We start from the raw sequence: 26,262 nt of genomic DNA, 5'->3' as shown, positions 1-26,262 counted from the left end.
GAAAAAGAAACAAAGAATGGCCTCTGAATTAGGAAAAGAGTTTAGAGGGAAAATCTCTACCAACCTACCAAAGTTCCTACCCACCCTGTCTCCTGAAAGCCCGGGCCCCACTCTGGGGAGTGGTGAGTCTCCCCACGGCGGGATGTGACCCTCACATGAACGACACAGGTGGAGTCACTGCAGCTGAGCCAAGGCGACTCATCTGTGGTCATCTAAATAGGGATCTCCCAAATTTCTAAATGTAAAGGGGTTTTCAACTAGAAAAAATGTACACCTGCTCCCCTTCCAGAAGCAAGGCAGAGAACAGAAAAGCAAAAATGAATGGAGGCCAGGCCTCCTAAAATCAGTGTGATGGGCACCCCGCAGCCGAGGGATGGTGATGCCAGCACCACGCAGTGCAGTTCAGTTCAGTCTTCCATCCTCAGCGGCACTCTTCTCCCGCTCCCAGATTCTATAAATACTGCCTTTAGTAATGTCAACACTGGAAAGCCTATTTTAACAACAGTTTTGAATTACTTATCAGTTGAGTCAACAGGTATTAAGAGAGCGATAGGTACTGGAAATAAAACCAGTCGAACCCAACACTAACGCTGACAAAGGCACATGTTTACTTCCAGACAGCTGGCAGACCCCACGCAGGACACGAAGCCCAGTACAACAGGACAGAAACGTAGGCACCCGGCTAAAGAAGCTGGAGGGTAGATGGGGAGAGGGAGTGACCCTGGAGCCTGCATTCACAGTGCATCACTCCCAGAGCCCAGTGTTTCCATGTGCAGAATCTTCACACACGGGAGGGGACGTGGCCCAGGTGCCCAGCAGCCCGGCCCAGGCGCACACTGGCCGTGGAGCACAGGCCGGGGCAGGACTGGGTGCCTCCTGAAACCCGCCACAGCAGCACAGGGCAGCGGGGGAGCGGGGAGGCCAGCAGGCAAGAGGCTGGGAAGGACGCGTGAGCCCCGAGATCTCAGAAAACTCACTAGGAAGGTGCAGAACACGTCCCCCTGCACGACGCAGGTTCGTGATGAATTGTAAAGGAAGGCACAGCCGGGCCAGCACCGGACCTGAGCCGGTGTGAGGGGAGGCCACAGGCCCCGCAGAGGTGAAGGTCGCGGCTGGATACCCCCGGCCCCCCGTGTCCCTCCCCGCGCCCTGTCCGCAAAGTTTCACACATACTCTTCACCGATGCCACCTCTTCCCCCCAAGTCGTGCACGTGGCAGCGCCTCCCCAGGTATAGACAGTCTGTGGGTTGATAAGCACAGCTGAAAACGCAGAATAAGGGGACCCCCCCCTGCGCTAGGGCACCAGCCTCAGACGGGCGCCGCGGGGTGCCGCCGGCTGCGGGGCCGCGTCCTCTGCCTGGGGGACCCTCACGCAGACCCCACGCAGGACGCCAAGGCCGGTGCAACAAGATAGAAACGCAGGCACCCGGCTAAAGCAGCTGGAGGGCAGGTGCGGGGAGGGCCCGACCTGGAGCCAGCATTCACGGGGCCCGTGCGCCTGGGCCGCTGCTGGGCGCGGGAGCCCCAGGGAGACGCCTGCTCGGCGGGGCCCCTGCCCCCCACGCTCTCCGAGGGCCGCCGCGCTCGGGCTGCCTCCCCAGGACAAAGGCCGTTTCAGAAAACGCTTCCAATTAAGAGCATGGGCCGGCTCGGTAGGAACTGGATTCCGTGCCCGACACAAAGCACCTGAAATGAATGGGGAGCCTCGGGCCCGGCCATCACGGGAACCACCTGGGCCGTTCATTCCGCGAGCCCGACGGGCGCGGTCAACCGCGGGGCTCCCGGGGCCCGAGGACCGGGCCTGACGCCGCTCCGCGCGCCCCTCCGGCGGGGCTGGCGCGGGGCCGCGGCGTCCGGCGTCTGCGGCCTGGACTCGCGCCCTGACCCGCCCGCCCGGGAGCGGCAGGGAGGCCCGCCGCGCCACCCGCGACCGCGACCCCGCCGCGCCCGCCCGCCCGGCCCGCACAAAGGCGGCCCCGCCCGCCCGCGCGGCCCACCTCGGCCGTAGGCCTTGGCGCAGATCCACTGCAGGTTGGCGGCGATCTTGGCGCGCGCCGGGTCGTAGCGGTCCAGCGGCACGATGTCCGCGGCGCCGTCGGGCGCGGCCTCCATCCTCCTCCAGCCGTCCCCCGCCGCGCGGCCGCCCGCGTCCACCATCCGCGCGCTCGCGGCGCCGGGCAACAAAGGCGCGGCGCGGGCCGCGTGGGGCCGGGGCTGGACACTCGGGCGCGCCCGCCCCGCCGGGGCCCGCAGGCCGCCCCGCCCCCGCGCCCGCCGCTCACCTCAGAGCCGCCGCCGCCGCCGCCGCCGCGGGTGCGGGTGCTGCTGCATGCTCGGGGCGGCCGGTCGCCCGGGGCCGGGGAGGCGGCGGGTCGGGGCGCGGGGCGCGGGGCGCGGGGCGCGGGCCGGGCGGGGGGCGCGCGCGGGCTCGGGGGCGGCGGCAGCGAGGGCGGCGGAGACCGCTGAGGAGGCGGCCAACCGGCGGGAGCGCGCGCACCGCCCAGGCCCTGCGCAGGCGCAGGGGGCGCGGACCGTCGCCCCGCCCCCGGCCGGCGCTCGCCCCGCCCCTTTCCGCAGGCGCATTGGGCGCCGCCAGAGGCCACGCCCCCGTCCCGCACTCGCCCCGCCCACTCCCGCAGGCGCAATGGGCGCCACCCGAGGCTCCGCCCCTTCCCGCGGGTGCGGGGCGCGGGGTCGCGCGGCGCGGGCGGCCGGGCCAGGGGGGTCCCGCAGCAGCCCTTTGTCTTGGCCGCGCCTCCTCCTCCCGGCGCTGGGTCGTCGGGACGAGCGGTGAGGCGCCACCGGCGGAGCCGAGCCCCTCGCGAAGGCCCCCGCGTCCTTGGGGGACCCCGCGGGCCCGCCCCGGCGCAGCGGGCGGCGACCCGAGCCCCGGAGCCGCGCCGGGGCCTCCCCCTCCCCACGGCAGCGCTGACGGCCCGGGACGGCCCTCCGCAGCCGGGCTGAGCCCGGGGACCCCCCCCTGGGAGCGGCCCGGGGGTGCCCTCCCTACCGGAGCCGCGCCGGGAGCCGGGTCACCCCCTCCCACCGAGGGTCCCGGGCCCCGGGGACCCCGCCCTCCCCCGCAGCGGCGCTGGCAGCCGGGAAACACCCGCTTGGAGCGCCCCGTTCCCCTCCCCCTGCAGCTGAAGGCCGGGGGATCCCCAGAGCCTGCTGGGAGCGCGCCGCGCCCGGGCCCCCCGTGGCCGCGCCCGGGGAGAGGTGGGCTGGCCCCGCGCCGCCCGGTCCGCGAGCTGCGGGCCGCACACGTGCCCCTGCGGGGTTGGCCGCGCCCTGGGAAAGGCGGGACCCACGGCGCGTGTCCCCCCGGGGCGGGAACCCCGTGGAACCCCGTGTGCGCGGCGCCCGTCTGAGGCCCTCGCAGCCGCGCAGGGCCCCGGGCTCCCGTGCCGTCCACCGGGGCCAGGGGCCAAGTCCCGAGGGCCGCAGGGGGCAGCGCCCCGGGCAGGCGTCCTGGGGGCGAGGGCCCGGCCAGCCCCGGGGTTTTCCGTGCCGCCGACCCCCCGCTGAGTTAACCTGAGCGGGGACCGGGGTGGAAGTGAGGGCCCGCCCCCCACGGGCCTTCACGCCCGGCTGGTGGGCGCGGTGGCCCGGGCGCCGGTGGGGCGCAACCAACCCACGTGCCCCTCTCACCGCCGTGTCGCTCCCCCTCCGTCCCCCTCCCCCCCTCTCCAGAAACACTCAATGGGAAAGATATCCTGGGGTTCGGCTTAACAACAAAAGGCGCCTTCAGGTGCTGCCGCGGGCCTCCCGGCCGCAGCGAGAGCACAGCACCAGCCGGCGGGCAGGTCCCGTGGGCGCCGGGCGCCGGCGGGGGGTCGTGGGGACCTGCGGGGAGCAGAGCCGCGTCGTGGCGCGGGCAGGGCAGACGACCCTGAGGGGGGAGCCCAATGTGCCCGAAAGGGAGGGGCCGCGGAGCCCGCAGCCCGGGGGCGGCACGGGTGGGAAGTGGGGCTGAGGGCAGACCCCGCGCGGCGAGAGGCCGCCGTGGAGGGACCGGGAGGATGCGGGGAGCGCTGTGCTCAGCTCCCGCAGCCTCAGACTGCTCCGAGAAATGTAACTTAGTAAGTGAAAGGACAGAGCAAACCTGCGGCCCAGCTTCAAGACCAGCCCCCAGCCTGGCCATTGCAGGTCAGCTGCTCAAAGAGCCCACGGGCTGGAGGAGGCCTGGGCAGCTGAGCCTGCTTATCCCCCACCCGTCCAGCTTCCCCAGGGACTCAGTCCTGCCCTCTTACCCTGGCCTGGCCCATGCTGTTCTCTGGCCACCCTTCCATGTGCTCCCCCTTCCCAGATCAATGGTTGAGGTCCCCATGGGTCCGAGCTTCACTGCCAGACCTAAGGCTCGAGAGTAACCTCTGAACAGGCCCAGCGGGGCGTTTCACCATGGCTGGTGGCTGGGGACAGTGGGGCGCACACCAGCTTCTGGGCACACCAGCACTGCAGGGTGAGCCCCGGGCGCAGCAGAGAACTGGGTGCAGGCCCAGCATGGGGAGGCCCGGCCAGCAAGGGCTCCGTCCTCGAGGTTACCATGGACCCAGCGACCCCACAGCTAACCAACCACTAGGAGAAGCCTGTGGGCACTTCCAGTGAGAAATGTTACCTTGAATGCATGCAGGAGGGTCAACCACCCCTGGCTCAGACCTGGCCAACTACCAAACACCATGATACCCCAACATTGGGCCCAATACAGTTCCTGGCCGGTCCAGAAGGTGGGGGCTCAGCCTCCCATCCTTTCCTTCATTACCACTCCCCCAGGGAGAAAAATGCTAATTTGACTTAAATCTAATTAATTGAATTAATTAGAATTTCATTTCCCCGTTGGGAGAGAATTTAACACGAAGGGAGCCGTGTTGGGTGGGTTGGGCTGCAAAGGACCTCAAACCACTGTAATTCTTCACATTTCTCTTGCCTCCCTTCCCCCAGGGAGAAGGAGTTTTTGCCCCATGAGGACAGGATCATCCCCTTGGAGGATGCATGGCTTGTGGGCACCAGGGCAGCTGCAGGCCACTGAGGCGGGGTTGGCAGCGCCCCGTGGGCCCAGGAGCTGGTCCCAGCAGTACCTGTGATTCAGTCCTTGCGTTGCCAGTGGCCTCATGACCGCCACAGGCCTAGGCTGTGCAAAGCCAGCCATGCGCTTCCGCGCAACCCTGGAATCCTTCCTGGCAGACCCGCACTAAGGCTGCCCCCTTCCAGGGCACATCCTCACCCTTCCGTGAACAGTGGACCCTACAGAGCCATCCCAGCTGCACCCCAGAGAAGAGGGTGCATTGTCAGGCTGAGACTTCACTTTGTACAGTTTTAAAGGCACAAATTACACAGGTCTTGGGGATATATAAATGAGTTATCTTTCCTGTTTCTGGATGCATTATGGGAAGGGCCACCAGAGTTCCCAGAGGCTGGCCATCCCTCCTACTCTAACGGAAGGGGGATGAGACTCTGAGATGTCAGTGAGGCACCTTGAGGGTCAAGTTGTGAACACATCTTCCTGCTCCCAATGGCTCAGCAGAAGCTCAGCAGCGCATATCCCAGGGCTGCCTGTGCCTCGGGGCCACAAGAGGGAGGCAAGAGAGAGGACGGTGGCTTCCCTGTTAGATGGTCTCTCCACCTGGGGCTAGGAGTCCAAGGTGAGGTGCCTGGAGGTCCCTCCTGAGGCTGAGGAAGGCTGCTCCAGGCCTCTCCCAGCTTCTGTGGTGTCACTGCCCTGGCATTCCTACCTTGCGGTGCCTCGCTCCAGTCAGCCTCCACCTGCACATGCCCTTCTCCCTATGTTCACGAGGCTGCCTCCTTACCGGGCATGGGGACCAGGACCCACCCTAATGACCTTGCTTTAAGTTACCTCTTTAAAAGCCCCATCTCCAAGTGCAGTCACATTCTGAGGTCCTGGGCTTTTGGACTTTTGGAGGGACACAATTCAACCCTGACATTTGTCTACGTTGTGTGAGGAATCCCAGCACAGATGACACACGACACACAGGATCACCCTCCAGGGCTCCAGTCCCCCAGTCCACCTGCTCACACCTGTCATCCCTGGTGCTGGCTCCCATGTCTGTCCTCTAACCTTAAATCAGACTTCTGGGAGCCAAGAGCACCGCCAGTGGGAGGGCCTGGAACCAGACCCAGGTCTGTCTGCTTCGCTGTCCCCACCCACCCAGCACCTAGTGCCTGCCGGAGCTGAGCACCACATACACCCTCACTGAAGAGTGGACTATGCCTCCTCTCCATTGGGGGGGGGGGGGGGCTGTGCGGCCCCTCTGTGCTCCAGACAACCTCCTGTCTACCATCACCTGGGCCACCTCGGTCCCTACTGTAGTCTGCTCTTTGCTGTCCCCCTTGTCCCCTCAGGCTCCTGGGGATGGGTGAGTTAGGACTTCCCTGTGGTTCCCCCAAAGCTCCTCTCTGAGACAAGCATGGGCTCCCTCCTTCCTGGTCCCCCAGCCTGCCCCGTCCTCACGCTGTGGACTTCCCATCCTGCACCATTGGGTAGGGCAACTGGGCAGTGGAGCAAGTGGACACTGCTTCCTGCCAGAGCCTCACACCAACCCTAGGTTCTGGCCCCCGTGGCAGGACGGGGAGGGCGGAGGGGGGGATGCATCAGAAGGGATGTTGGCATATGTGCCAAGTCCCGTCACCCGAAACCCATTGCAGGTCACCAGCCCTGAAGTCAGGGGCCAGCTCTTTCTGGAACAGTCGACTGTGGCCAGATGACCCCCATGTACCTCATACCCCACTGCTCCTGGCAGAACTGCTTGCTCCCTCCCCTTCTTTGGGACCTTCTGAATTTTGGAGGCAAAATGCTCCTGAAAAGGGTCAATTCCGCAGATGTGCCCCTGGGGGGGGGGGGGGCTAGGGTCTGTCCCTGTCAACTGGGGCAGACACTCCCCACTTCTTTGGGGCCCATTTGACTTAAAACAGCCCCTCAGTTCCCATGGGGACTGTGTGCAGGGAAGGCCACTCTGGGGGACATTCCAACAGCCGCCAGGCCCCAAGACCCGTTATCAGCCGCTGCCACTTTGAGAGCATGGCAGATGGCAACGCAGGAGGGACGGAGTGGATCTAGGTTTAGCGCCAGCTGGCGGCTCCTGAGCTCCTGGTCCGGGTGCAGGAAGGAGAAGCTGGGCAGCCATGGCCTCAGACTCCTGCGGAGGCTGCCAGGCTTCTGTGCTTCATGTCTGAAGGGGTGCTGGCCACCAAGGCCAGACTTCTGCTGTTTCCAGGTGTGTGAGGTACAGGATTTCTTCAACCAGAGCCCACAGCCCAGCTGCTCCGACAGCGTCCAGTCATCTGAGAAGCGGCTGCCCTGTACACCCATGTGCCCATCTCACTGGGGGACCAGCAAGCCCCTGGGGTCCCACCAGACCTGCTTCTCCATAGTCTGAGGGACTCAGGCCCCTCGGGCCATCCTAGACTCTGCTCCAGGTGCAGGGCTGAGCCCAGGCCCCTGTGGACTTGTTGGGAGCAGCACTACCCACAGGGCAGAGTCCCAGGGAAGAAATACAAAGACACAGGCAGAAAGCACCCTGCAGAGCCCTTTCCCCCACAGCTGCAGGGGCCTCTGTCTCCACAGGGCTGGGGAGATGTGAGTCTCGACCTTTAAAAATTATTTTAATATTTCTCTCCAGAAGTTTTAAATCTGAATCTCAAGAATGGAAAAACCTTGATCCATGAAAACAAGGGTTTTCCTCCAATATCCTCACTCAGCTAAGGTGCGTGAACACTGAGCTCAGGCTCCCTGTGGCTCCTGCCCCTGCTCACGGCGGCCCAGCAAACCTAGGTATGGGTCGGGCAGGCGGTGCTGCTTCCAAAGAGAAGTTTAAAAAAACATGCTTGCCCAGCTGGGCTTGGCTGAGTGGTTGAGCTAGGATTCAGGCGATTGGGGTTTGATTCACAGTCAGGGCACATGCCTGGGTTGCGGGCTCGATCCCCAGTCAGGGGTGTGCAGGAGGCAGCCGATCAATGACTCTCATCATTGATGTTTCTCTCTCTCCCTCTCCCTTCCTCTCTCTGAAATCAATAAAGATATATTTAAATAAGTAAAAAATAAAAAAACATGCTTGACAACCAACTCCTTTAAGCAATAATGAACAGTTAAAAAAAAAAAAGGGGGGGGGTGTCTTGCTTTCTCATTCTAAATTATGGGCAGTTTTTTAGTGGCCAGCCCAGGCCAGGTAGGTCAGTTGGTTGGAGCATCATCCTGATGCACCAAGGCTGCAAGTTCGATCCCTGGTCAGGACACAGGCGTCAACCAATGAATGCATTAAAAAGTGGAACATGCCCTTGATTGTGTGGCTCCGTGGTTAGAGCACCGGCCAGTGGACTGAAGGGTCCTGGGTTCAGTTCCAGCCAAGGACACATACCTCAGTTGCAGGCTCGATCCCTAGCCCCAGTTGGGGCAGGTTTGGGAGGCAACCAGTTGATGTCTCTCTCTCTCTTCCCCTTCCACTCTCTCTGAAAAAGCAATGGAAAAAATATCCTTGGGTGATTAAAAAAAAAAAAAAAGAACAAATCGATGTTTCTCTCTCTTGCACACGCTCTCTCCCCACTACCTCTTGGTGAAATCAATAAATTTTAAAAAAGCGGCCAGAGGCAGGCAGGGCCATCTGGGGTGCTCCACCTCTGCATCAGAGACCCAGGATGGGGAGCCCGGCCCAGTGACTGCTGGTCCCTCAACAACAATGAAAACAGGACTTTGCCAACCCAGCGCTGGAGCTGTGGCCAGCACCCAGGTGACGACGGTGAGCCGCCAACTGCACTAAGAAGGCCAACATCCCACTCCACTGGCATTAGGGTAATAATCACACTATGGAGAAGACAGGAAAGGGGTTTATTCACGGAAAAAAGTCACCGGTAAATCCTCTACTTGACTGTGTGCTTGAGGTTAATACTGAGGACTGGAACGTGCCACCGACCCAATAGCAGGTGACTCTGAGCAGCGCCATTGGGTCCATACAAGTAGCATTTTAATAGCCCACAGGGACCCCTGGGAGGCAACCCTCCTGCACAACTGCCTGCTGTAAACACTGTCGGAGGCTGGGCTGCGCCGGGCACACAGAGGCACAGAAGTCTAAGTGGTAAGATGAAGCAGGACACCAGGCCGGGCTTGGGGTGGGGTCCAGACAGGATCCCCTCCAGCCCTGGGCCCTGTCCCCTCCTCAGCCCAGCGGAGCCAGGGGGTCTTCACACTGTCTCCACAACTGGCTGAGAATTAAGAGGGCCCATCGGGGACTGCCCCCTCCCAGTGGCCCACTGGGGTAGTGGAGAGTGCAGGTGCGGCCTACGTGCGGTTCATGGTCTGGAAGATTCTGGAGATCTGCAGCATGACCGGGCCCGTCTCTGGGTCGTTCATCCACTGGGTGCTGTTCAGTGGGTTCTCAAGCATGTCTTCAAATGCTGTGGCAGAACAGAGCCAGCTGACTGAGCAACTGCACCCTCCACATGCATATATGCACACACACGCAAACACATACATGTACGCTGGAGACACTTTCTATAGCTGCTTAATGCAGAGGTAGGCCCAGGCAGCCCAGGTCACCCCAAGATTCCCGCTAACCACCACCCACAAAGTCTGAACTGCTCATCAAGCCGGCAGTTCTGAGGCCAGAGGACAGTGTCTTCAGTCTGCAGGGAGCGGCTACCCGTGTGCTCACTGGCACACTGATTCTGGAAAGCAATTTGGCAACAGCTATCGGGAATCTTAAAAATAGGGCCCATGACTCAGTAATTCCACCTCCAATCTGCCCTGACAAAGTAATCAGATACGGAAAAAACTTACATATAAAGACATTTTGCAAATACGATAATATCCAATTGGAAAACTCAAAAGTGTTCGATCTCAAGATCATGACTTTAAAGAAACAGCACAATAAAAATGTAATTAAGCCCGGCTGGGCGTGGCTCAGTGGTTGAGCGCCGACCTGGGATCCAGGTGACAGGGGTTCGATTCCCGGTCAGGGCACATGCCTGGGTTGAGGGCTTGATCAATGACTCTCTCATCATTGATGTTTCTGTCTCTCTCTCTCCCTCTCCTTTCCTCTCTCTGAAATCAATAAAGATATATTTTTAAAAAAACACAAAAAAAACTCAGATTTTCTAAACAGCTTTACAAAATTCTTTTACCAAAAACCACAGGTGCCTTCCAGCAAAAGCTCCAAGCCACAGCAGCCCTGGCTCAGGGAAGGATGGGTTCCAAACCCTGCCCCCCAGCACCCGGCACGGGGCCCTCGTTCACAGGCTCTGTGGAAAGCATCTTGCCACGGGAGTTCCCAGCTACTCAGGATCGCATGGGACCATGGCCATTCTGTGTATGACCTGAGGACTCTGTCAGCCCCAAAACAATCAGTGGGGGTCCCCCTAATGAACATCCTCTGAAAACCAGCTAAAAAGTCAGAAAGCGAAACCAGGAAGCTTAGCACCAGGAGAATGAAACATAAGTCCAGCCAGTCGTAAGAAGGGCAGTTCCAGAAACAGGGCTGCTTCCACAACCAGCAAATAATCCCAGAGGGGAAGGGGCTGAACAGAAGGACGGAAAGAGTCTGACATGAAGACATCAGATGAATATTTACCTGAGGAAGGGCTTTCTTCTGCATGTTACCTTGTGGATTTCAGAAAAGTGCCGCACAGAACAAAAGGGCAGATTAAGCGTCTGCAGCGACAAGGGCAGGCATTCTACATGCAGGACGAGCGATCAACAAGCTCCCAGGTTAGCACCAACACGAAAACACGAGACACGCAGAGGCACGCGGGACAGAGACATGCGAGTGGCCAATAGGACGTGCCGTGTGCCATGGGGACAGCTGTGGAGTGGCAGCAGAGCTTAAAATGACCGGCCAGGGGCTCAGGCTAGGCATCATCCTGTACACCAAGAGGCTGTGGGTCCCATCCCCAGTCGGGGTGGGTACAGGAGGAACTGATCTGTTTCTTCTCTCTCCCCCACCTTCCTCTCTCTCAAATCAATAAACACATCCTCGGTGAGGATTAAAAAATAGAATAATTGTTTTAAAATAAATAAATAAAGCTGCGGCCAGTGTGGCTCAGTTGGCTGCGCATCATCCTGGCACCTAGAGGTTGCTGGTTCGATTCCCGGCCAGGGCACGTGCCCAGGTTGCTGGCTCGATCTAGCATGGGGCGTGCAGGAGGCAGGGCTCACATTGACGTTTTTTTCTCTCTTTCCCTTTCTCCCTCCCTCTCTCTAAAAAGCAATAAAAATATCTTTTAAAACAAGCAAACAAATAAATATAAATAAGTAAAAGCATCAGACAAGTTCAAACACAAGCTTGAGGGAAACGGGTGGCTACAGAGGTGCCAGGCGGGACCACAGCACAGATAGGCGTTCTCTCTGGGTGGCTCTGAGACCACAGGGGGGTTGGCAGGGTGCAGGAGCTCTGGAGGTGACAGCCCTGCGCCTTGAATGTCCTGCTGTGCTGCCATAGGTGATGGAGCCCATGGCTTAGGTCCACTGATGGAGCCCCACAAAGTAAACCCATGTGCTAGTCGCCACAGACAGGGAGAGCCATAAAATCAACATGCATCTAAACTCAGCATCTAAACTGGAGGGAAGAGACTTTCTTAATCTGACCAAATATATCTTCAAAAATTACAAAAGACGGACGGCTAATCATATCTCGATGGCAAAGACCTCAAAGACAACCCTCCAGAAGAGGCTCTGGAAGACCCCACGAGCTGAGTCTGAGCCTGAGGATGCTCCAGGGCAGAAGGGGCCACAGGGCCCAGCACAGAACATAAACTCACTAAAACCAATCATGGAAGTGCAGAATTTGTGCACAAGCAGAAAAGCCCCTCCCTACCTCACCCCACACACACCCTCGGACCCTGACACTGCAGGGTTTTCACTTAAAAATTCATGTCGTAGCCTGGCTGGCATGGCTCAGCAGTTGAGCATCAACCCATGATCCAGGAGATCGCAGTTTGATTCCCGGTCAGGGCACATGCCCGGGTTGCAGGCCCGATCCCCAGCAGGGGGCGTGCAAGAGGCAGCAGATCAATGACTCATCACTGATGTTTCTGTCTCTCTCCCTCTCCCTTCCTCTCTCTGAAATCAATAAAGATACATTTAAAGGAAAAAAAAAGATTTACATCCTAAATGAGACAGACACGTCAACGGCATTACAACACAGGGTTTCTGGTCAGTGAAGTGAGGAGTCAGAAGCTAGGAAAGACCTGTGTGCAGCATGTGCGAGGAATTCCTTGAATAAATACGGAAAACAATCTAACAGAGAAAAAGGCCAAAGGTCGGGCTGAAGGCCTTTCGGAGCCAAGGTCCTGGGAGGGCTGACCTTCAGAGGGCTTAGCCTTGAAGACTAGGCAGATGGCAGAGTATGCAGACACCTGGGCCTGATGGGCGGCGAGTGCCCTCGCCTACATGCTGGGGCCACTGGCTCTGAGGATCGACGGGGTGCTGAGTGCTGCACCCCTCCTCCTGGGACATAGGCCCCCATGCACACTTCTGGGGCCCTAAATACCTGCCCAGAGACCCTCATCTGTGTACAGGGGACAGGCATGAGAATGACCAAAGCACTGTGTGCAAGGGAGCAGCGCAGGTCCTGCTGACAGCGAATGGAGCTGCCGTGGTGCCTCGCTCAGGGAAGCCCTGGCTCTAGGAAACTGAGGTCACATAGCCACAGGCGTGCCCAGACACGGCCCACTTACAGAGCAGGAGCTGAACACAATTGCCTGGGAAACGTACACATGCCCAGCACGCCCAGGGACAGCAGAGCCACGAGCAGGCACTCTGGAGGGAGGAGGGCGGTCAGGGTGCCCAGAGGCTCAGGGCCTGAAACACTCTGAGCTTTCTAAATACTGTGTTTTCTAAATTCAAATGGGAGGGGCACGCTTATTACTCTTACTACTATTCTTTAAAGTTACAAAAATTGTATATATATGTTATGCTTTGTACGTACATTATATTTCACGGGCAAAAAATGCTAAAGAAGCCCTCACCGTCAGCAAGAGCAAATGCAAATAGCCCTCTGCCCACAGTCTGGTCAGCTGGGTGCGGCCGCTCTGCTGGACCTGGATGACCCATTATGTCTGGTTTTCAGACATGTGGAGTCATCACACAGGAGCTTGTCCGCCAGGAGCAGAGCCTGACTTTCTGGTCCTACAGTGACTCAGGCAGGAGCCACACAAGGGGGCCCAAGTGCTCAGGGACACTCCTGGGTGTGGGCTGAGGTGTCTATCACTCAGGAACATCTGCAGTTCTGGGTGGGTCCCACCAGGCAGCGTAAAGAAGACACACGTACCAAGTAGTGTTTTTGGGTTGGTGAGGCCCAGCTGCACGACGGGGTTATCCAGGATGGCTTGAAAGAGAGGGCTGTTGGGGTCGATACCCTTGTCCAGCTCCTCAGGGGAGGGCTTCCGGTCCCCCAGCAGCCACTCACACTACAAGGCAAGAGGGATGGGCGGCCGTCAGCTCCTCTGGGCCCACTGTCACCATCACCATGACTCTTCAGTGAGTACAGACACTTCTGACACACAGCCACTGTCTCACATGACACTGGCTCTGCCTCCAGAAGGGGCGTCACCAGCCCTGAGCACCCTCAGGCAGTGCCATCAGCACTGCTGTGTGTTCACAGAGTGGGGCTCCATCTCAGAACTGCTCTAACAAAGTAAACAGGTTACACACTCAGAGAACCTGTACTTTTTTAGAAAGGCAGGCCCAGAATCCCCTCAGTATCTAAAACACTTCACACAGTTTGAACCATCCGCCCCATTGTTTCACTTCAAAAACACAACAGCGGCCTGCCTGTGAGTCACCCACACCCAGAAAGCCACCCACCAGTGAGGCGGGATGACATGCACTCAGATTCCGGCCAGTACTCACAGCAGCACTCTGCTGGTTGTCGCTCACTCTCAGGGCATCTATCACCTCCTTCTCGTCGAACCCCATCTCCATCAGGGAAATGACGGCCTAGAGGAGAAACCACAGGCCCCTTAATGCCGCGGGCACTGAGACAGGGCAGCAAACCCAAGGAGCCCGAGTCTCCTGGTGGTTCGGACCCAGTTTGTGAGCATGACTTAGCAGAGGGCCTTTAAATTAGCACCACAGGATGGTCTATTTCACAATTGCCTCCTCACAGGTTTCCTGAACCACTGAGGGACTAAAGCTGGGGAGAGGGAGGGTGGCCTGCCCTGCACAAGACCAGACCAGCAGGGATGGGACACTACTCTCCACGGTGCCAGAGGTGCCGGACTCGCAGCAGATCCTACAGGTTAGCCTGTGGTTGTATGGACAGACCCGAATCTACAACCCACTTGGGCGTAACCAGGGGCCCTGCCCGGGATGAGGGTGTCAGAGAAAGGCCAGGCTTCAGTGCAGACAAAATGCCACTGTAATTTGTGAAAAGGGATTTTCTTCACATTTTATCTTTAAAAAATGAAAGTCAAATTATCTTTAAATATATTTAACAAGACTTAAGCCTTCATGTGCTAAACACAAGCTAATCCTCAGAGGGAACGATGGCTAACAGGCCCTTTTTTGGAGGGAGATGCATGTTTTCACTTTACTCTTGACTAGTACCCCACAATCCCAAGAAGCTCAATTTCATTTTAAAAAAAGGTCAAGGTTTCATCAAGTTTCCAAGGGCTTCCCCTAATTCCTTGAAGGTCAATCCACGCTGTTCTGAAGTCCCTACTGTCTTCTTTCTTTGACTTCCCACCACCATTAACGGGCTAATTCTGATGCACAGGGCCCGTGGGCACAGACACTGCCCCGTGCAGACCTGGCCTTTCCTGCATGTGGCCTGGACTGGGTGTCAGAGGTTCTAAAGAGAACTCAGGAAGGAGTCTGTGGAGCCCAATGGCTCTGTGAGCTCAGAGCCAGCACCTCCTCCTCCTCCTAAACTCTTCCCTGGCTCTCTCAGTCCCTCCAACTCCAGGCTTGTCACTGAATGACAGGAGAAGTCACATATCAGAGTCACACAGAATTGCAGTGACACCCAGGGAAGCTCCCCCACTTCTCATGGGAGCACCCGAGGGCTGCGCATCTGCACACAGCACACTCGTCCCATCCACAGCTGGGTGGAGGGGTCTCAGGGCAAAGCCCTGCTCTCTAACCCAGTCCAGGAACTAAGCTGACGTTGAAACCCTCACTGGACTGCTCTCCCGACCGGCACGGATCAGGGGGAGAAGGGCAGGTGCCCAGTCCTCAGGCCCGAAACTCATTTACAGCTGCTCTAAAAGGGAACAGCCAGGGGACGTTTCCACCACACAGGGAAAGGGAGGGCAGGGAGCATGGAGCAGGTGTGGACTTGGAGAGGAGCGTGTTAGATCAGACTGTGCGGACGGGACACCTGCATGAAAGGTAAAGATGGAGCAAAGGCTGACCTGACCAGGAGCAGCCCCAACAAGGACTTTGCAGGACCTCGCAGGACCCCGAGAGTGGCGACCCATCCCAAGCAGGTTCCTGTACCAGAAACAACCCCAGTGACCTGGAGACACAGCTCCTTCTGGGCCAGACACACTTCCAAATGCAAAGGGGACTCACAGTAAGGAAAATCCTCAAGTGACAAACACAAAGGAGGAACAGCAAACTAGTTAGGGGCAGGGGCACAGTGTCAGGGCCTGGGGGTGGGGGTCTGATGTCCACACAGGACAAAGACCTTGAGTCCACACAAGGTGGGGAGTTGGAGTTTAAAACCAGGACTGTGAGAAGGGCCTGCATCCCCAAGAGAAGAGCTGGACACAGCATGTGCCTCTGCAGAAGAGAGGCCACCCGACTACATTGTGGCCCAAAAGCCCTGCCAGATGGTCTACACAGAGATGGTCCTGGCTGCAGGTCTCACTCAACCCACAGGAGCCAGCTGTGAGTCACCCGAGGTGCGCCCCAAACAAGCAGGCCACGTGGGATTCCTGCGGAAATACGAGCCACGGGCAAGCCTAGGTGAAGCCTCACACCGAGCTGCGCCCAGCAGGGCCGGAGCACAAGACTGGAGCTGACGCATCTGCAGTGCGAGAGGAATGGGCTCAGGTGAGGGCAGTGTCCAGGGAAAACGACACCTCATAAAGGGGCAGAGCTGGGAATAAGAAGAGGGGCTGCAAAAGCATCAGAAATGAGGGGACAGTGAGAACCATCCACGTACAGCCAGAGGTGCCCTAGACCTTAGGTCCCTCCCTCCCGCAGACCCCACAGCTACGCCCCCAAGGCAATCCCACACGGTGTGGATCCTGGCCTCGGGGGTGCCTCCGTGGACCACTGAGGCTCACAGGCACTGGTAACACAACCAGAATCTACTGCAAGTTCAGCAGGTGACATGTGTACTGTTCAGGAAAAGACAGCCACCGGGACTCAAGAGAGGAGAACTCCACCTGAACTCTGGGAGCGGAGCTCTGCCCCAGCCGCACCCCCCCCCCTTTCTCAGGGCCGGCTCCGCTCAAGGTCAGGGCCAGGCTCAGGCACAAGCCTACACGGAGTAGCGGTGGGTCTGCCCGGGGGACCGAGGCGCAGTGACGCCTACCCGAGCATCAGCCCGAAATGCCCTTTTCCTGCGGATCCTCTTGAAGATCCCGGTGAGCTCATCTCTGGGCTCCTCATCTTCGCTGGAAGCGGCAGCGGCCTCAGCCGGAGCTTCAGCCCCCGCTGGGCCTGGCGAGGCTTGGCCTGGAAGAGGTGTGTCTATGGTGGGGTCGTCCGCATGCTCAATCAGCCACTCCATGGCCTGAGGTACTGACATGCTGGAAGGCAAAGAGAGACGTTCCAACATGCCCAGGCGTTGTGAGGGCCTCGCATTCCCCTACCCACGAGAGGAGGCCCTGAGACGATGTCTCCAGCACAAGCTGCTGACCCCCTGCACTGAGAGTCTTCACACAGGCACCTGTGACACTTTGGCCCTTGCCCCAACTGCCCCAAGGCCGTGGCCAGAACGCAGAGACCCACTTTGTAAGCAAAGGGAACCCAGCAGTGAGGGACAGGTGAGAGTTCAAGACCAAAGCAAACGGAACGTGGCCACACCCATCCTCAGCTGACAGACCATCTTAGGTCTGAATGTAGAGGTGGAGACGAGTGATTAGAGACAGGAAACTGCAGGGGACTGTTGCAGACAACATGCACCCACCTCTGATCACCAACGCCCCTGCTAGGAACGGGCTTGAACCTGAGTCTCGTAAAGCACTGGCCGTCCCCAGCGAGAGCGAGCCGAGTCCAGTGTCCCGGACACAGACGCCCAGCCCAGCTGCTGCGGGCCTTGTGTTAAAATAACTCACGCGCTAGAGACGACGCAGGGAGGGAGTGTGGGGAGAGGGGTGTCTCCTGGGAGACCCAGGCACAGCCGGAGCCCACGCCCAGGGTGGTGGCCCCACGTACTGGCTCAGCCGCAGCGCCTTGGCCGCCCTGCCTTCGGGGAAGCCCATCTCCGTGAGCTGCCTCAGCGCCGCCTCGTCCACGCGCTCCTCCCCGTCCTCGTCCAGCATCGCTGTGGGAGAGATGCGGCCAGTGAGCCTGGCCCAGCCGCCACGAGCGAGCTCAGGGCCTTGTCTGAGCACCCGGGGTTTGTGGATTCCGGGGAACCTCAGAAAACCCGAGGCACACCTGCCAGCTCGCACTGGTGCGAATGGGACGGGGCCACGGGGTTCGCCAGCACACATCCCGAGAGCAGACACAGCCCAGGCTGCCCAACTCCAGGGCTGTGGGGAGGGGACGCCAGGCGCGGTGAGCGCGGGGCTGAACTTGGGGCATCGCCACCCTGGGCTCGCACGCACCGTTGGCCTTTGTAAACAATTCCACCGCGCCAGGGCTCAGGGCTAGCAGCTTCTGTGCCACCTCAATGAGGGACAGCAGGATCTTCCGGAGCTCCGTCTGAAACTGCAGGAAGGAGAAGGGGCCTCACTCCACCAAATGCCCACAAGACCGCTGGGACCTGCAGCCACACTCCCCATTAAACCCCAAAATCTGTGCGTGAGACTAGGTTGCTCTCACTCAAGACCATCAGGAACTGACGTAAGCTGGTGAGAGGAAGAGGGGGCATCTCAGGGGAGCTCTGGGCGGAGGGGGAGGGGCTGTCAGCACAGAGCTGTGCACGTAGCCTCGAGGCTGGTGACAGAGAGAACATAGAGGACATCGCTCCACTGGTACCATGGATGGCACTGGGAACCAGTTGTCCCCTATCCCACAAGCCTCAGCCATTATGTGAGAGACACCACGTGGCGCAAACACACACACAGGCCAGGAGAGACACAATGCCAGTGGTCACCGCCCTGGTCACCATGGAACCCTCTGGAGGAGGCTCCGAAAGAGGCTCCCTGCTACAGTGGAGTGGGGCTCGTGGTAGTGCTGGGACGGTCTACGGGAGCCCTGGGAAAGCACTTCTCCTTCACTTACAACTTTCCAAAGCAAAGTAACCAAGAGTCCTATCAGATCTCTATCGAGGTGTCTGCCAAACTCAGGACACAGCCCTGACATTTAAGCATCTATCCTGTCTTTGGATGTCTTCTAAAACTTTACCTCGAAGAAATATTAGGTTTATAGAAAAGTTGCAAAAAGTACACCGAATTCCAGTGTCCCTGTCACCCAGCTCCCCAGTACTTTTAGGAACTTCTGAGCCAGCCCACAGTGGTGAGTACCCCGTCCAGTGGCGATGAGGACCACCTCCTCCCCACACCCCCCACGCCAGGCAGTGGTGGTGGCTAGAAGGGCCTCAGCAGCACTCACGTCTCTCATGCTGGTCTGGACCACGGCCCGGTCCATGTTGCAGGAGGGCAGGCTGGCGGTGGCTCGGACGATTGCGTCTTTGTCTGGGGCTTTCTGGTCTTGCTTTTTCTACACAGAAACGTAATCAGAGCCAGGAAAATTAACGAGACAGCTAGAATCAGCAGTTATGTAAGCGGAGCAACCAGAGCGCTGACCGGGGTCGAGTCAGTTCTCTCCGGGAGCTGGGTGTGGGGAGGGTTCTGTGCACCCCTCGCAAACAGAGAGGTGATGCTCAGGAGGCAGCCCCACCTCCTACCTAGAAGGTGGCCACGCAGGACGAGAGCAGCGTGGACACTGTCTCTCGTGCCACAGAATGACCATGAGCGGGAGCTGCAGCTGGGCTGGGGCTTGGCCAACCTCAGAGGAACCACAGACCTGCAGTCCTGCCCAGCCAGCTGGAAACACACACTCACCTTTTGCTCCTTCTGGCCCTCCCACCCCCACCCAGGTGAAGGTCAAGGACCCACAGTGAAGCCACCAGAGGCACCACCGCCAGGCAGAGAGCAGCCTGTGAGCCTTCTAGGGCTTCTCACAGGGAGGGATGCAGGTGGGATAGGAGGCTACCCATTCTTATTAAAGACATATAGTATTACTCGGCTTTTTTAATATGTGTTACTTTCACTCAAAATTAATAATTCACAGAACATGTGAACATCTCACAACATTCAATCTGCAAATACGTGCAGAGAAAAGGGTGCTGCAAGTGACAGAGAGCCTGGTGGAGGCAGAGAAAGGCTGTCTGACCCCACAGCTCTCAGAAGTGCCCAGACTCACGAGGCGGCTGAGGCAGGCCCAGGTGTCCCCCCGAGATAGGCTGAGCAGTTTGTGCTGGGGCCGGCTGTAGTGGTAGATAAGAAGGCACCCAAAGGAACCCTCCCTTGCTGCTTGTCCCAGAGGAGACCCTGAGGCAGCGCCATGCCCTCAGCCCATGCCCAGCTGAGCCGGGCTGCTGTCTCTGGGTGAACACTCTCCCTAGCAATTCAGAGCATGAATAAAAAACATCTCTGAAGAAAGGAAAAGTGGTGAAATTAATGCAGCTGCCCCTTTAAAACAGCACTTGGCCGGGGCCCAGGCACAGGACCTGACGTAAGACCAAATACAGGCCTATGGACAGCAACCACTGTGCACAAAGCCTTCTACCCTCAGCCTTTGGGTGGCTGATACATGAGCGAACACCAAGGCTTCCGAGGGAAGGCAAAGGTGCACACGGATCCCAGGGACCCCAGACTGTCCCCCAAGGGGCAGATCAGACTGCGGCAGGGCCCTGCAGGAACTCAGGCAGTGCAAGCCGACAAGCCCCCATTCCTCCAGGGTGAGAAGAACGTGCCCCCACTCCCTCGTGTCCTCCTTGTGTGGGGATGGCATCAGTGATGTCCTGAGCTTTCTGTCAGCACAGGTTCAGGGCACCCGGTGAGCTTCCCAGGGGTGCAACACGCAGGCCCTACCATGAGAACCCCCCACTCCCCCCTTCCCCGCTCCAGCCCAGACACGGAGCCAGGTGTTCCAGAACCGGTCACATGACCAGCAACCACACAGGCTCCAGCCACCCAGTTCAGCCAAGACAGAACCCCCTTGTGCCACATCCCGTCCATGAACAATGAGTACACAGGGCGCTTGTTTCTGGAGGGTTCAAGTGGGGGGGGGCATTCACTAACACAGATTTCCAATTCTAGACGTTGAGACTCACCTTTTCTTCTGCAGAGACGTCAGCCATCTTAGGAAGTGGAGACGGAGCACGCTTTTTTATTAACAACAAGACATCTAGAAAAAATTTATCAATGGTAAGACATCTAGAAAAAACATGTCCATCAAGCTGGTTACTGTATTATGTCCACGAAATCGCTGGGGGACCCAAGGACAGAAAAGCAGGGGCTCCTCTGGGTGCTTCCTAACTGGGCGTCCACACAGCCCGTCTCCCCTCAGTTCTCATGTCTGCACGCCCCTGGCTCAAACGCAGGCACCGGGCTTGGTGAGAACCCGGCTGTGGATCACCAGAGGTGTTCGGTGGCCCAGGAGGCACACATAGCTCAGCCCTGACAACATGCAGAAAACTGGTGGAAATCTTACAAAGTTTTCTCTTAATGGGCCATTTGGAAGTCTGTGAGGCTGGAGGCGTGGTCAGCCACAGCCCACAGTGGGGTAGGCTCCCACCTGGCTCTGATCTTGACCACCACACTCGATGGAGGTCTGTAAACACTTCCCCTGTTTTCAAAACAGATTATTTAAGGGAACCCAGGACCAAAATCACACTTTGAATGAGATACAGAAAACCAAGGTTTCCTCCCCAAGCACCTTGGGACAGAGTACCATGAGCACTGAAGGGACATGTGCGCAGGATGAGCGCCTTTCTCAGATGCCTGGGACAGCCGCCAAGACCGTCCCTCAGCCTGAAGTGAACCCTGCAGCAGCTCCTGCGCTTTGCTTAGAAACAGAATTTAAATGAAGCTCAGGGGTGTTTGCTGAGATGGATGCTGCCTGTTCACTTTCAGCTTCCCTGGTTTCCACAAATACCCCATCTCACACCCTGGTTTCAGTGAAGGGAGGAGACCTGGGTTCTTGCTCAGACCCAGTGTGAACACTGACTTGCTGAGGGTGCCTGGCCTCTGGCAGGCTGCTCCCACTGCTGCCCTGAGACTCCTACCGTGGTCCTGGATGTTCTCCTCCAAGATGGTCTTGGCGTCACTCAGCACCCTCTCTGATGCAGCGTGGATTAGCTTGTGGTGGGTGACACTTTTGGGGTCTTCTAAGCTCCCATGAGCACACTGGGGGAAAATCAAATAATTAGAGATAGAAAAATAAATAAATCGTAACTGTAATAGACAGCCTGGCACCCCAAACCACACCAGGAATCTCATGCATTTCTTACTGGGTAAGAAATGAAAGCATAAATGAAATCAAGGAATTCTGGCCAATGATAGAAGCCAAATGAAATGCCACAATCCTGACCCCCTAGGCCAGCAATCTGTCCCCCAACCCACGAGGATCCTGAAACAGGGTTGCAGCCTGACAAGAAATACCCTGCTGGTAATTAGTGGCAATGCCAATCCCTTCCCTCTGGTCTGGAAAGATCTGAAGAGTAATTTTAAAATGAAAATAGCAGGTCCTTTGTGTCCTGAAAATCCGAAGCTCTAAGTACGATTTGTCTACTTGTTTTTCTCTCTCACACAAAAGGCAGTGAGAGACAGTGGAGAGAGAAGACTGGTCCACAGAGAGCAACAAACGGGGGCCTGACCACTAAATGCCCACAAAACCCCAAAAGACACCTGCAGTCAGCTCAACCCTGGCTCACCAAGCAGTAGCCAGAGACCCCAAAGCAACAGGTGCCATTGGGGGCCTCTCCTGGAAGATGGAGGGGACAGACACACAGTGCATCTCACTGACCAGTGCCTGGAGCCATGGAACACAGCAAGGGATGGGAAACACTGAAGACCTTGCCCAACGTGGAAGGCACTGGGGGCAGCAAAGGAACAAGATAGAACCAGCAGTGCACCCTGATGCACACGCATCCCTTGCCCTCCCGCACCCTGAATCTGCAGCCCCCAGACCTCTGCCATCCTCTGCTAGACCCTGCTTGTCTTCCCCACCAGGGCCTCTGCAAACAGCACGCGCTGTCCATGGTGGCATGTGCATCACCACCCCCGGATGACGAGTTCTGCTCTCTTCTGCTTTCTGATTGCTGGGCAGCTCATCATTCCGAGGAGCGAGCGAACACTGACACCCCGGGCGTGGAGGTTTGGGAGCACGCTGTGCTGGGTGGCATGTTCATGTACGAGCTGCTCACCTGCACCACCAAAGTGGCACCCATCACACCAGACACAGCACCCACCTAGCCAACTGTGGCCCTTCCCATGAGCCAGAACCCAGGCTGAGCAGAGAGGGGTACACCTGAACACTCCAGGTAAGACCCACAGACATCTCTGCAGCCAGGGCAGACACCCTTCAGCTCCAAACAGAGGGAACATCTCCTTGCCCTGTTGCTTCCCCAGTCAGATGGTGGAATATGAGCAACAGAAAGCAGCAGCCAGGCTCTGTTCCCTGGGTGCTCTGAGCACCTGCCAGCTGCATGGCCGAGGGTGGGAGCACTGTCCAGGCAGGAGGGTACTGCAGCAACACTCAGAACGAGCCCCAGCCCGGGGTCCTGGTGGCCTTCCCCATGTGAAGCTGGACAGACCCCACGGGAAGTTTCCTCGTCACCTTCCTTGGTCACTACAGGGGCTTAGACAGCAGCACAAACTGCTGACCAGAAAAGAAGAAAATCTCGGCATGTACTTCACCTCTCAGCCCAGCATTTAAGAGTCACTAGAATTTTCAGTTATCTAACAACGTTGAAACAGAGGAAGGGATCGTGGAGGCCTCAGGGGCCACCATACATGCCCTCAAAACTGGCAAGGTGGGCGGGGGAGGGTCAGTTTATAGTAAGATACACCCCCACCGTAAGACAGCGCATAGAACCACTCGCCTCTTCCCTAGAATTCGACAGTGGCTCTGCTCCCAGAAATACTAGGTGTGCTGCTTCTAATTCCACTATGCAAGCCAGTTGATTCAACAAGTTCAGAATATACTCTATAAACCACAATTTCCCAAAACAATCCTCATACTGGTTCCTGAAAAAGCTGTACTCCACAGCACATCACCGGCACGCCAGGAGCAAAACGTGCGTGCGGGAGTCACCCACACGACGCAAGGTGGCTTCACTCAGCCTCTGCTCTCAGCAGCATGAGCAAACCAGGGTACCGCCCAAAGACCCCACAAAGCCCATGTTAGGGAGGCTCTGACACCTTCCAAGCCTGCTTCCCCCCCAGAACAGAATTGGAGTTTCTCAGACACTTGCTGTGCCTTGTCATTTGAAGATACAAGTTCACGTGACCTGGGTCCTAGCAGGTGTCACGTTGTGGACTGCAATGCCACGGAATGTTTGCTAGACACAAACACTACTCCAGCACACCATGGGTCATTTTCTTAAAATCATTAAGTACCTATGGAGCTCACACAGGATGGTTCCCTTTGTCCCTTCCTGTGTCCCAGGCCAGGGAGGCTGGACACCACCACGGGGATCCCCATTTGTGTAAAACCAAAGGGGCAGTGACAACAATGGCGTTAACTTCTTTCGGAGTGATGGTAATAACCCTCCTTAATAAAGCAACATCGCCCAGGAGAGGGAGGGAGGAGGGAAAGGGGATGCCAGCTTAGCACGCACCAGGGAACCCCAGGAGGCCAAACATGAGCTCAGACACACCCTGCCTCACAGCAGCACATTCAGGGACTGGTTTCCAGGGTGACATTCAGAGGCACAGCCTGGAATTCCCTCTGCTCCCTCAGGCCTCTGGTGGAGAGCTCGGAGGTGGGAGTACTTCCTGACAGCTCAGCTCTCAGGCCCGATTTATGTGAAACTCCCCTGGGGTGAGAGCCTCCACACCTGGAGAGACTGCAGAGTGGGATAAAACCTCAATCTGAAGTAGGATAATGCCTGAAAATTCCCAAACAATCCATCTCAATACCGATTGGAATACTAAATATCAGAAACACAATAATTACCATCATATTGAACCAGCTGCCTAATTGACCCCCAGTGCTCCTGAGACTCAGCAGCAAGCATCTGTGGATCCATCAAACACTCTTATTTCCTGTTCCTGTCCATAAAACAACATTATAATAGTTATATAAGTCCCTACCATCAGTGAGTTAAATAATGCCTCATGGGTGTGCCCCCAGACCCCCTGCCTGCCTGGCAGGTGGCACGCCATCTCCCTGCAGTTCCGGACTGCCAATCTATCTCCATATATTCCATTAACCCATACATTTATTTGGGGCCCATTAAGAGCCCGGACATGTGGATGCAAACCTACCCTCGAGGAGCTTCCTTCCTGGGTGGGGGAGGGCACAGCATCTCGTGGCCTGACTTTCAAGTCCAGATGCCCACTGAGCCCCCAGCCTTCTAGCCTAGTGCTGTCCCGTGGTTATCCAGAGGGTGAAACCACACGGAATAGTGTGGTGATGGGGGGTGGGGGGTGGAAGAGGGTATAGGGGAATAAATGGTGATGGCGGGAAAAAATAAATAAATAAACATAAAGAAAGAAAAAGAAACCCCACCAACTGGGTCAGAAGAAAACCAAGAGAGTGGCCAAAACGGCCCCTCTGCCTGGATGAGAATCACCAGGGCCAAGTCAGCAGCGGGGCGGCTACAGAACCATCCTGGCGAGCAGTTACCATAACTGGAAGTTCACGTGGGGAGGACACTCAGCATCGTGTTAACACAACACCCTGACACAAGCACAGACATGTAACTCATCACGTGGAACCAACACTGGGCGGCTGGGGCCTCCTTAACCTAAACTCCGAGGAGGAAGCAGGACATCAAGCTACCGATAGAGTTTCTTGGGCAGCGAGAGCCCCAGGCAGATGTCACCCTGGGGACCTCGCTGGGTGGAGACGTGCACAGAGATAAGCCATCAAGAGCTGGCTCCAAAAACGAGCAACCTAGGGAACTACCTGTACAAGGACTACTTCACGTGAATAAACTTTAACAAGTGGCTCCGGCGAGGAGGTCCTTCCCCCCCGGACCTCCCCGCTCGGTCCCTTGGAAGGCCCCGGGGAAGCAGGACACGATTCTAAGTGTTTCCAGCCTCGAGGCGACCCCGCGGCCCGCCCGCCAGCGGGAAGCAGCCCCAGGGGGCCGGCTCTGCAGGGAGGCCAGCGGCCACCCCACTTCTTCCTCGGGCACGAATTCCCGGCCCCTGGGGAGCTGCTGAAAAATCAGGAACCTCACCCCAACGGCAAGGAGGCACGAGCGCTGGAAAACCAGGGGGCCCTGCCCGCGGCGACCTCTCGCCCCCTCCCAGCCTCAGTTTCCCGACCCGCCCCTACGTCCCGGGGCAGAAGCGAGACGGGGGCGGGGCGGGAAGCGCTCGGCCGGGCCCGGGAGCGTCGGGAGACGCGGGCCGGGAAGGGGCGGCGGGCCGCGGCCTCACCTGCTTCAGGCAGCGCTCCTTGAGCTGCTCCACCGAGGTGTCCTCGGCCGCCTCCTCCAGCCACTCGGCGCCGTCGGACGCGCAGATGTGCAGCCGCAGCACCTTGCCCGCGAAGATCTTCTCCTCCTGCACGAACATCGCGCCGCCGCCGCCCGGGCCTGCGCCCGCCGCCCCGGCCCTGAAGGTCACCGGGCGGGGCGGGCGGGGGCGGGGCCAGGCCGCCGCGCGCTCGCTCTCTCGCTCTCGCGGGCCGCCGCCGCCCCGCCCCGGCTCCGTCGGCCGGCCGCCTGTCACTCGCAGCGGCCGGAGCCGCCGCCTCACCTCGCCGCCTAGCCGCCGGGGGCGCGCTGTCGCTTCTGCGCCGGAAGTGCGTCACAGGGCGCGCCGGGGCGTGCCGGGAGATGTGGTTCTCCCGCTCCCTCCTCGCTTCCGCCGCCGCGCAGGAAGTGCGTCACGGCGCGCGCCCGGGGCTTCCTGGGAAATGTAGTTTTCCTGCCTCTCCCTTCTGCCCGCACCCGCCTGCCTGCGCCTTGCGGCTCAGGGCCGCCAGCCACGCGGGGCTGCTGGGTCCGCTGCCCG

The 26,262-nt window shown here is 58.4% G+C and overlaps 2 protein-coding genes across 3 annotated transcripts in view; both read right to left on the bottom strand.

Moving 5' to 3' along the window:
• Nucleotides 1-2,244, bottom strand: part of CAMSAP1 (calmodulin regulated spectrin associated protein 1) — a 36,776-nt gene extending 34,532 nt beyond the window's left edge. Inside the window, exon 1 of one of the 2 annotated variants that reach the window (XM_081151139.1) lies at nt 1,998-2,244. In XM_081151139.1, coding sequence (XP_081007265.1) covers nt 1,998-2,157 — 160 coding nt within the window. In that variant the 5' untranslated portion in view covers nt 2,158-2,244. The remainder of the gene's footprint in view (nt 1-1,997) is intronic. The other variant, XM_081151138.1, reaches the window with a different exon arrangement.
• A 6,578-nt stretch (nt 2,245-8,822) lies between these two features.
• UBAC1 (UBA domain containing 1) lies at nt 8,823-26,004 on the bottom strand. Its single transcript, XM_081152323.1, has 10 exons — nt 25,684-26,004; nt 21,357-21,477; nt 20,403-20,476; nt 18,677-18,784; nt 17,728-17,830; nt 17,333-17,441; nt 16,488-16,704; nt 13,856-13,942; nt 13,275-13,413; nt 8,823-9,405 (listed from the first exon to the last, which is right to left on the bottom strand). Exons 1-10 carry the CDS (start codon nt 25,819-25,821, stop codon nt 9,290-9,292), a joined length of 1,212 nt encoding a protein of 403 aa, XP_081008449.1. The 5' UTR covers nt 25,822-26,004; the 3' UTR covers nt 8,823-9,289.
• Between the last annotated feature and the right edge of the window lie 258 nt (nt 26,005-26,262).

Source organism: Miniopterus schreibersii (genome assembly GCF_964146895.1).
Source record: "Miniopterus schreibersii genome assembly, chromosome: 11".
Lineage (NCBI taxonomy): Eukaryota > Metazoa > Chordata > Mammalia > Chiroptera > Miniopteridae > Miniopterus > Miniopterus schreibersii.
The sequence above is the reverse complement of the archived record's forward strand: the minus strand, read 5'-3'. Positions and strand labels throughout refer to the sequence as shown.